Source organism: Nicotiana tabacum, chromosome 22 (genome assembly GCF_000715075.1).
Source record: "Nicotiana tabacum cultivar K326 chromosome 22, ASM71507v2, whole genome shotgun sequence".
Lineage (NCBI taxonomy): Eukaryota > Viridiplantae > Streptophyta > Magnoliopsida > Solanales > Solanaceae > Nicotiana > Nicotiana tabacum.
Window position 1 is genome coordinate 33935633 of NC_134101.1, and position 11166 is coordinate 33946798.

Below are 11166 nucleotides of genomic sequence, written 5' to 3' on the forward strand. Positions count from 1 at the left end.
CCAGAATGTAGATATTATGTCCATACCCAAGAATGCAGCCTGGGTAGTAAGGAAAATTTTTGAGCTCAGGAAGCTTATCCTTGATCTGCCTACCATGGAAGGTGACCTGACTTCAAGACTGATGCAATTGCAAAGCACTGATGGAAGATTCAAGAAGTTATATCAGATGCAGCTCCCTCAAATCCAAAAGGTACACTGGAAGAGCCTAATCTTACAGCCACATATATATCCTAGACACAAATTCAACTTATGGCTAGCTGTACATAGTAGGCTACCTACTGTTGAGAGGCTACAGAAAATTAGTATTCAAGTTCCTCAAGCTTGTGTATTCTGTGGTCTGGCTGATGAACACTTTGAACATTTATTCTTTGGTTGTGGCTACACTAAGAATATCTAACAAAGGCTACTGAATTGGCTTGGTTGTCCTAGGCAGATAAATACATGGCAGGAAGAGGTGCAATGGGCGACAACCTGTGCTAGGAAAAAGAAAGGATTTGGGACAATTGTCTCAGTTGTCTTTGGGATGATGGTATATCTTATATGGTGAGATAGAAACAAGATCAAATTTCAGAGTGGCAGCTCGTCCCCGAATATAATGTGTAGAGAAATTGCAATCCATATACACATCAGAGGCAACTCATATCTCAGCTGACAGAAGCATTTGGAGGCATTGAACTGGATTCCATAGACACGTTTAGCTTATATCATCTGTCAAATGTAATGTCCATTTTGTCTATGTTGCAGATTATATAGGCATTAGGATGTGTATAAGTTATAGTTGTCATCAAAACCTTATATAGGTTATAATAGAGTAATTAGTTGTCAAGCATAGTAAAGGAATTGGTCAGCAGTTCCTCTTTTGTATTGAACTTTTTTGGTTAAATAGAATCTTAATTTTACCAACAAAAAAAATATTAGCCTAAAAGTGCCTACTAGCAAAAACGGATTTAGGATTTAAAATTTATGTATTCCTACAATAATTTTGATTTAATATGTAATAATACCCAGACCAACCATCCAAACTAAATATTCTTATATATTTGATAGATCTATTAATATAAATACTGATTCTAAGCAAAAATTATTAAATTCGCGTGAACTCGCACCTTAATATTCTAGATGGACCTCGGCTACTCATTCCAACCTAACTCGTTGGCTTGGTATTCTTTAGATAGCACGACGGTATGTCTTGCTCTACATCAATTAGCACCAACTAAAGAAAAAAAAGAAAAATTAAGCACCAACTATTTTAGCAGGGTGTTCTCGTTCCAACCGAAGTACACTGCAGCTCCAACCTACGCCCTAACGGCTATTGGTCTGAACTGTTTCTTGTTTTAAATAATTATACTTATTTAATTTTCACTATCCTTTAAATCCTTTCCCCTTTGTCTAACGTACCAGTCCTGACCTCGATTGATCTTTCACTTGATTTCGCTGATAAACAAAAACGATATAGAAGTTAACAAAAGGTTCTTCTTCGCCCCTCTCCTTTCTTTATCGCAGCTGTATAGTATAGACATAAAGAGAAGTAAATGGGGAAGAGTAGATCGTCCACCAATAGGTGGAGGTACATCAATCCATCTTACTATTTGAAACGCCCCAAGCGTCTCGCATTGCTTTTCATTGTTTTCGTATTCGGTACATTCTTCTTTTGGGATCGACAAACGTTAGTCCGAGACCACCAGGTACTTTTTGTTTTTTCCTACTCCATTATCAACTCCCTTTTATTTGAAATTATCACTCTTAACTCCCGTAATTTGACTAATTGATTCTGCCATTTATAGTTTGCGTTTTAATTATGAGGAAGTTTGTTGCTTTTGTACAACAATAACACTGTCTATGTTTTCCTGGAGAATCTATGTGTTCCAATTGTAGAATTGAGAGCCCCATTTGACGTACCAGGCTTGTATGTTGTATCTGTATTAGTAGAGTCTTCATTAAATTGATAGACTATATTTTGGAAGATTCAAGGTAGTTCATTTTCTTACTGGATTTATCATCTGTGTTGGTGTCGTAGGTCGTGTATAGAATGAGTTGAAGTAGACCTTACAAAATATATTTAGCAAGTGTCTTCTCCTATCAAAGAGTTAACTATCAACAGCAACACTGTGCATGGGGATTAAGGAGTTCTCAGTGAGATTTGATTTTTGATTATGTAGACTGATTTATAGAGGCATTCATTTCAGAGATCTTCTAGTTGCTGCAGGACAATATTTTTGAGGTTCTTATTGATAATTGAAACTTAAGTTGGTTTACGGTGGTAATAGCACCCTTGATAAGGATAAATTGTTTACCAAGGAGCAACAAAAACAACTACGCCTTAGTCCCAAACTAATTCAGAACTTCTGAAGAAGTGTGGCTACTGGGATTCGTGCCCAGGTCTTTACGGCCAGAACTTGGAATTCTACTATACTAGACCCACGTTGAAAATAGAGATGCAACAAGAAGACTTTCTAGGGGTCACAAAACCTAGTACGGCCCTTGTCCAATCCTAATACCCTAGTGCTTTCTATTTATTGGTTGCAAGCACCCTGGGATATTTGGTTTTCTAGCTAGTAGTACCAAAGTTCTAGTGATGTTTGATGCTTATTGCCCTTCAGTTTATATAGAATATTTTTCTTCTGTTTCATGGGATCTTCTTGTGATGTAGAAGTTTATTTATATATATACTTCATAAGCAAGCTAGTTGTTTCTTAGATGCATTTGTTATTTCGACATTTTTGAAATTTTGAATTCAGTTTGTCTTGCAATTTGTCACTGAACTTGTGATTTTGCAGGAAGAGATCTCTAAGTTGCATGAAGAAGTGATACGGTTGCAAAATCTGGTAAGCAGTTTCTGCTTTTCTTTTCAAAATCTGAACTGGTATGTTTAATTTTCACCTCTTCTGTAAATCTTGGCTTGTGGGGAAAATCTTTATACTAGAGCTTCTTATAATTTTGCTGGTAAGTAGCCCTTTCTCCTCCTTCCAACTGAATGAAAAAGATTGTTTCACTGTTTAGAATTGAAAAGCTGATAAAGTTACAATTCTTGCAATTCGGTTCAACCATCTTTTATGTTGTAGTAAAAATACTTATGCCTATGGGGGAGAGGTATTTGAGGACAGCAATGATGAAGATAGTGGTGGTGCGGGATATAGGTTTGGCAACAGTGGTGGTGGATGTGGGGGTGGGGGGAGGTGGAAGGAATAGATGGGCCCCATCTGTGTTCTGGCAGGTTTAGGCTGCTGCAATTGATGTTATTGTTAGGGCTTGCTAGGTCTTTTTTGTAAAAGAACATATAACGAACATCACTTGTTTGGGCAAAGTCCATCTAGTTTTCTATTGTTTATTCTGATCGCTTTCAAAATTCTTGGGGTTTTAAATATTTCGTTCTGTTTTCTTCATCATGATTTAATTGTTGGCTTTGTTTCCATTTATGGTCTTGTTTGCACTGTAGCTGGAAGAGTTGAAGAATGGTCGAGGTGTATCGGGTGAAAAGGTGAATTTTAGTCGCACTGGTGGTGATGTGCTGAAGAAAAAGGATTTCGCTGAAGACCCCATTGATGCTCAGCGAAGAGAAAAAGTGAAAGATGCTATGCTTCACGCCTGGAGTTCATATGAAAAATATGCCTGGGGCCACGATGAACTTCAGGTCTGGTTGTTGCTACTAATAAGTCTCCTTTGTGCCATTATGTTTAGTCACTTAGCAGTCAGATCTTTGGTGGAGGCATTTCAGTTGGCCATTAAATGCTTTACCCTGTTGATTGATTTCTTATAATTTCTTTCTCTACTTGGAGTGATTGTGAACAATTTGTATGCCTTATCTTTAAGCTGATCATTTAAATGCAAGTCTTCATATTTTCGTCATCCCTAATATTTGTCGGGAAGATGTTGGATCAAGAGCTTCATCCCAGTCGTACAATTATTTACATTCTGAAATGTAATTTCATCCTTGTTGGTGTATGTTTTAGGTTTATTTGGCTACAAGTTGAAGAATAAAGGTATACCTACATAGGTATTGATCTTATGTAGTTAGTTCTTTCCTTTGTACAAAATAATATCTTGTACTCAAGGGTTTCTAAGATAAAAAGGATTTACCTCAAAATTTAAATATGTGAAAGGGTGAAGTCTCAATTAATTAATACTCCCACTTTATATTTTTGTTTCAAGTACTCTCACTTGACACTATTGGTGAAATTATGGCCATTCCAAAGTGACTAACTTCTAGCTAGAAACCTTTGCCTTTTCTTTTACCTTTTAATTTTAATTCTGTCCTTTTGCTATTGATCTAATGGAAAAATCATAGCTTTTTACTTTGTAGTATCTCATTTACCCTTATTTCCACTCTTTAAGTAAACATGAAGAAGTTATATATTATTATTTTTCATCCCAAGAATCCTTTCATGTCGAAGTACGGTTTAGAACACTAGGAGTTGCCGAGATTTGGGAAGATTATTCATACAATTAGATTCTCAAGAAGTTTATCAAGAATTTTGAGTATCCTGGTAATGAAGATAATGCTATCATCTTTTAAGCTCTTTCTATGTTAAAGCTTTGAGAGAGGAGCATTAGTGCAATCAAAAGTGAAAACTTCAATCTTCTGCATTTTCAATAACTTCTCTGTGGAAAGTTTTTATTTGAGCAAGGTAACAGGTATTTTATTAACAAAAAATAGTCCTTAGCACAAACAAAGTTACAGGACCCCAAAAGAAAAAAGAAACAAAAAGATAGTCATGTGCTAGTTACAAAGATCTCAAGATGTCAACTACCTAATCTACATCTTCTACAAGATTAAACAATCATTTACGGAGAAAGTAAATAAGCACTGTAATAAGTATTTTGTTGCACGTGATATTTCTTGTTCTTCTTAAAAAGTCTGTCTGTGAGGTAAAAACTTGTGGAAGTTTGTTTATGATTATGGTATTTAGGCTTTGCTTCCGAGTATAATAGCTTTATGTTGAACAAATCTTATTCTTGATGGAATTACTAGCTTCATATACGATTTATTCGACTCTCCACTTCCCTATTTCTTTTTCTTTCTTTGACTGAACACGTGATTTAAGAACAAATTTACCCAGAAGCTTATACGTTTTAGCAAAATATTCCTAGATAGAATCTATATGGAATTGGTATTAGTTCTCAATGACCTTTTTTGTGATGACTATAATTTTATGACAATCAGAAAGGAAATGAAAATTTGTGATACTTTTCGAACTGTTTCTGCTATGTGCTTGTGGAACTTTATACTATATCCTCTATTGGACATGTGCCTGCAGTGATTTGATTGTTGTGATAAACCTTTGTAATGCCAGCCACAAACAAAGAAGGGTGTTGACAGTTTTGGTGGTCTTGGGGCCACATTAATAGATTCTCTTGACACACTATATATCATGGGCCTGGATGAGCAGTTTCAGAGAGCTAGAGAGTGAGTTCATTATTTTTTTGCCCCTAAAAGCCCCGAATTATCTTTCTTATTCTAATTCAGGAATTAGTTGTATTATAACTTAAAATTTTGTGATTGCTCTTGATTGTACCTTTTCTCTTTCTTTCTAGATTGGGAGCTTTATTTATGTGAAAACCAGCTTTGTATATGTGGATACATTATCTTCTACTTTATCTTATTTGACGGTGATCATCTCTCCTCTGCACATAATAATACCCATGGTTGTCTTTGGCAATATTACTTATGGTCCTAGTTTTGTTGTAAAGAAGAAAATGAATTGTTAAAAATTATTTAAATATGACCGGGAATCACCAGAATCAAGTAATTGGTGTATGCGATAATGTTAAAATGCATCTTGAGTTGGTAAAACATTTTATACTTGTTGTCATCTCTCTGATTAAAGTATGCAGTTCTCCTAACTGCCTCCTTCTCAACAGCCAGAGTCCCCAAAGTCCTCACCCAGTGAGAGACTGCTTAGAGTTCTGTGTTTCCTTGGATTGTGGATTTGATGTCTGGCATCTTGACTTTCCAAAATAATTGAAGTGTCAATTTCATTATATCCCTTTTACTTCTGGGTTTTAGGGTTATGTATTAGGTGTACTTTCTATTCTCTGTGACATCTTGACTTTCCAAAGTAATTGAAGTGTCAATTTCATTATATCCCTTTTACTTCTGGGTTTTAGGGTTATGTATTAGGTGTACTTTCTATTCTCTGTGAAACAATATTGCCAAGTGATAGACATTTGTAACTTTATATATTTTCGTGCTTCAGTTAGGAGTTCATTGCTTGTGGCTAACAAGTTATTGATGGCAGGTGGGTTGCAAGCTCATTGGATTTCAACAAGAATTATGATGCCAGTGTTTTTGAGACAACCATAAGGTTTCTTTATAAGGTTTAATATGCTTTTGTAATGAGTTTACTTGGATTCCTGATACCTTTTATCAGCTTTGACGATTTGTTTCTATGTTTTTTGGTTTCAATGATTCTTTATGTAATTCAACAACAGAGTTGTTGGTGGACTTCTTAGTGCGTATGATCTCTCTGGTGATAAGCTTTTCCTTGATAAGGCTAAAGATATTGCTGACAGACTGTTGCCTGCATGGAATACACCATCTGGCATCCCTTACAACATTATCAACTTGTCACATGGAAATCCGCATAATCCTGGGTGGACAGGGGTAATTTTGAACTCTACCAAATTCAAGTTGATTTCCGCTGTAGTATTACTCATGTATCTCATGCTGAAAAGGATATAAGGCATTATTCTAAATTTTATTTGACGAGTCATTTGACGCTTTATCTTGCATCATTAGGAGAGGAGCATCTAAAAGGGGAACTGCATGAATGAAGAATCGTACGTTATTAAATGCTCTAATTTTCTTATAATATACTTAAAGGATCTTATGATCCAATCCTTGTTTTCTCTCTTTCTCGCATCTCCTCCAGGCGTTCTCCCAACTGACTCCAGCTTGCTGGGAGAAACATGTCTGTTGCAACTTAGCAATTGCAGTTCTCTAGGAAACTGTCCCACATACTCTCAACTTGTTTGTGCAGCCAGCCATCTTGTGATGATGTCCTTTTTCTGAAATTTTCTCCTGTGGGAATCCAACTCTCTTCTTTGCTTTTTATTTCTTTTCTTTTGGGCATATTAGGGAGCTGCAGGGCCGTGAGGCTGCTGTGCAGCCACTGGCGATATATGGTTTTTTACTTGTTCTTTTCCTCTTAAACACTTGGACAGAATCCTTTTTTGCACACGGATGACTATCTTTTGAAATCTGAATATTTCTGTCTCATGGCATGTGATATATAATGCTTAAATTTTCTATGCACGAACACATTGAACACATATATGTAATTACATCGCTGTAGTTCTAGTGTACATTTGGTGAAATTATTGTGCTCCCTGCTCTCAGGGTAATAGTATCCTGGCAGATTCTGCCTCTGAGCAGCTTGAATTTATTGCTCTTTCGCAAAGGACAGGAGACTCAAAGTATCAACAGAAGGTATGTGCCAATAGAATTTCTCTAAAAATATAACTTCTTTTGATAGCTACTAGTTAATAAAACTACAATTCCAAAATTGGCATGGTAGACAATTGATTAAGCTACACATACTTGAAATGATGTTCTGCTAGTGACCGAATGGCATACTTGAAACGATGTTCTGCTAGTGACCGAATGGCATATGTTCCTATTTCAGGTGGAGAATGTTATCGTAGAACTTAATAGAACTTTTCCAGTTGATGGTTTGCTTCCAATACACATTAATCCCGAGAGAGGGACAACGTCATACTCCACTATAACATTTGGGGCCATGGGGGACAGGTAGCGTTCATTTATCTTTCTCCATATGACAGATCTGATAATGTGAACCTGAAGAAGACTGGTATCACCATATCCGTCTGTTCACTGGCATTTAGTTTTCCTTTGTTTCTTTTGTACATTTAGATAGTAAAACTATGTCGTTTCAGCTTTTATGAATATTTACTCAAGGTCTGGATACAAGGAAACAAAACAGCTGCTGTGGGACACTACAGGTAAGAAGCTTAAGTTGAAATTTTCTTTATTGTTTTTACTTTTCATTTTTCCTATTAAAAACTTCAAGTGGTTTCCTGTATTTGACATGATGGATTGCAGTTCTGATGGATCCGTTACTGTAAAGTGTATAAACTAATGCTAGAATACTTTGTCGGACCTGAATTCAAGTCTTTGTCATGCATCACGGCCTAACACAAAGAAATATTGTTAAATGTTTACATGTGTAGAGCATTACCAAGAAACCCAAGCAGAGGAAACACATGAATTTAGACAGAACATGAAAGGAAAAAGGACCCTTAAGGAGAAACAATGACAACTTGCTGAGGAGTTGATGTAATCTAAATACATAAAAGTAGACCTGAATAATTAGAGCTGTTGCTATTATTATGTCATTCGATGTACATATAAATATCGAAGTAATGGAGATTAAATTTACTGCTACTTTTTTCATTAAAAAAAAAGAAATTTACTGCTATTTTTTATATCATTCTGATAAATACATAATATCAAACCTGAGCTGCATGGGGAGCTTTAATGAAAGCATTATTATCTAGTCCATCATTTTTTCCTAAAAATGCAAAACTTAAAATCTTGATTAACATGTAACTATAGTACTCTTTGTGTGTTGCATTCTTGCACTCTTGTTACATCTTCCAAGCATCACTTTAACATGTCTCTAAATATTCAGATACAGCAATCCTAAGTTTCAAAAACTTTGTTTTCTAACATTTTTGCTAGTCAAACTAGATTAGTCAGAACGATCAAAATTTAGTGCAGGAAGTCCTTATGGACTATCTTGATTAGCAGCTGTAAGCTCAGTTCTGCAGAAACTAATTTCAAGACCAAAGAACTGGGGGTTTATGGGCAGTGTCTTTCCTTTGAGAAATGCAAAGCGAGCTCCTTATACTTTACTGCTCTGAAGTGCAGGAAGATGAAATTGGTTATTGTTTGAAATCTTTGTGTAATAATTGCTTAGTTAGAAGCAAAAGGATCAGAAATGTGGACCAGGTCAAAGTATGTCAATGCATATTTCTTTCCTGAGATTTTAAATGTGTATGATGTTCTTTTGCAAATTCTTGCAATCTTAAATGTATTACCTACAGTTATTCAATTTAATTTCCCAAACAGAAAAATGTGGGAGACATCAATGAAAGGCCTTTTAAGCTTGGTGCGGAGGACTACCCCATCATCTTTTGCTTATATTGGTGAGAAGATCGGAAGTTCTTTAAATGACAAGGTGATGTATAAGGATCAAATTGGTAGCTGGGAGTTGTGGTGATGTGTGTTATTCTTATATCCTGTTTAATCTACCCTTTATTGAATTCTATACAGATGGATGAACTTGCATGCTTCGCTCCAGGAATGTTAGCTTTAGGGTCGTCTGGTTATGGTCCTGACGAGTCTCAGAAGTTCTTATCACTCGCAGAAGAGGTAAATTTGAACTTGTAGAGCACTAAACTATGGTTTGACTTAAGTTCTTATTTGACCACCTGTCTCTGATGGAGAAGTTTTGCATCAACTTTGAGCATGAGGTTGTTTAGGTTACATTGGACATTGTTCTGCCTACTCCAGATGATTGCTTGGTTTGCTTTTATTTATTTGGTGGGGTTACAGGGTGAAGCATGAAGCAACCTATGCCATGAAATAACCTATGAAATAACATGTAGGTCTTGAATGTTGGCTACAGTCCAGATTTTATCGTTCGACCTTCTAACTTTCTCTTTCAGATAAAAGGGAAAGAAGGCACAGAGGATCAGTGGGCATAATCTATTTCATATTGACTACTTCTGTTATTGCTCGTTAGACAGGAAGCTTGAGTATTGCTATTTTACTGGATATATTGACCTCTTCTTGCAGCTTGCTTGGACTTGCTATAACTTCTACCAGTCAACACCTTCAAAATTGGCAGGAGAAAACTATTTCTTTAATGATGATGGGCAGGTTGATTTTACCAATTATTTTATTGGTACATATTTGTTATAGTTGTTTGCTTATGCTGATGAAGTATTTGTGATTGTTTTTCAGGATATGACCGTGGGCACATCGTGGAACATACTAAGGCCAGAAACGGTTGAGTCTCTGTTTTACCTCTGGCGTTTAACTGGAAACAAGACATACCAAGAGTGGGGTTGGAACATATTTCAAGCATTTGAAAAGAACTCGAGAATAGAGTCTGGATATGTTGGACTTAAAGATGTAAGTACAAACTCAGACTCCTAACTCTAGTTGGTGATTTTGTTAAAGATTAATTCATGTGAAAGAATCTGAGCATCCAACCCAAAACTTTAAGGCAATGGGTGGAGTGATCCAGGACATTACCCTTAGGGGCTGTTTGGTTCAAAACCAGGATATATCCCATAATCCTGGGATTAGAACCGGGACTATAACCTTGATAACTTATCCCACCTTCTATATGGGAAAAGGATGTGAGTTATACCAAGATTTTGGTATAACAAGAATATCAGGTTTAGCTAATACCTCCAACCAACACGGGATAAGTTTTAATCACAAAATTTATACCGGGTTTAATCACAAAATTTATACCGGGATAACCAAACGAGCCCTTATATAACGGATGAAAAACAAGTGTATTCTTTGACATCCTCCCGTACGTGTAACCTGATTCTCGAGATGTTTTGGACATCTATTGTTAACGTGTTGTTGGTGTTTGTCCCAGGTTAATACCGGTGTGCAAGACAATATGATGCAAAGCTTTTTCCTTGCGGAGACTCTTAAATATCTCTACCTTCTTTTCTCACCCTCTTCAATCATTCCACTAGATGAGTGGGTCTTCAACACAGAGGCCCACCCCATAAAAATTGTTAGCCGGAATGATCCAGCAGTCAGTTCTGGAAGGTCAGTTGGACAAACAAAATCATATAGGCGGCCACGGACCAGGAGAGAAGGCCGATTTGGTAATAAGTAGCTTCACAGGTCATCATTAGTTTAGTTGTTGATTCAGAAGGCCGATTTGGGATTTGGGATTCAAGTGCAATTTAGCTTGGCACTTCTTAACCAGATTGTAGCATAGTTATTTAGTTTCTTTTTTCTACGCTAACTTAATACTAGCGACTGTATTCTAGTACAGGGCATTTGGTTGCGGGTAGCTCTATATTTTTTGGGGCTGGACGAGTATATGTATATCATACCTTTTTATTTTGTGTTTTTTAAATAATAAATATAGTAGGTAAATTCTATGCGAAAAA

General features: G+C 36.2%; 1 protein-coding gene across 2 annotated transcripts; it reads left to right on the top strand.

Annotated features, from left to right (window-relative positions):
- Positions 1–1166: 1166 nt before the first annotated feature.
- Positions 1167–11166, top strand: LOC107801002 (mannosyl-oligosaccharide 1,2-alpha-mannosidase MNS1). 2 transcript variants are annotated; one of them, XM_016624268.2, is made up of 15 exons: positions 1167–1315; positions 1504–1685; positions 2778–2825; positions 3437–3631; positions 5292–5404; positions 6237–6302; positions 6430–6601; positions 7337–7426; positions 7623–7747; positions 7894–7959; positions 9089–9197; positions 9293–9391; positions 9818–9901; positions 9986–10156; positions 10638–11166. In XM_016624268.2, the coding sequence occupies exons 2-15, from the start codon at positions 1533–1535 to the stop codon at positions 10884–10886; spliced, it is 1740 nt and encodes a 579-aa protein (XP_016479754.1). In that variant the 5' UTR covers positions 1167–1315; positions 1504–1532; the 3' UTR covers positions 10887–11166. The 2 variants fall into 2 exon arrangements, with proteins under 2 accessions (XP_016479754.1, XP_075100085.1); XM_075243984.1 differs by lacking the exon at positions 1167–1315 and having other exon boundaries at positions 1322–1685.

Bases quoted from the DNA above. Each gene is read 5' to 3' on its own strand.
- LOC107801002 (XM_016624268.2), top strand. From the start codon at position 1,533: ATGGGGAAGAGTAGATCGTCCACCAATAGGTGGAGGTACATCAATCCA. The intron at 7,427-7,622 runs GTATGTGCCAAT...TTCCTATTTCAG, and splicing joins ACTCAAAGTATCAACAGAAG to GTGGAGAATGTTATCGTAGA. The intron at 9,902-9,985 runs GTTGATTTTACC...ATTGTTTTTCAG, and splicing joins TCTTTAATGATGATGGGCAG to GATATGACCGTGGGCACATC.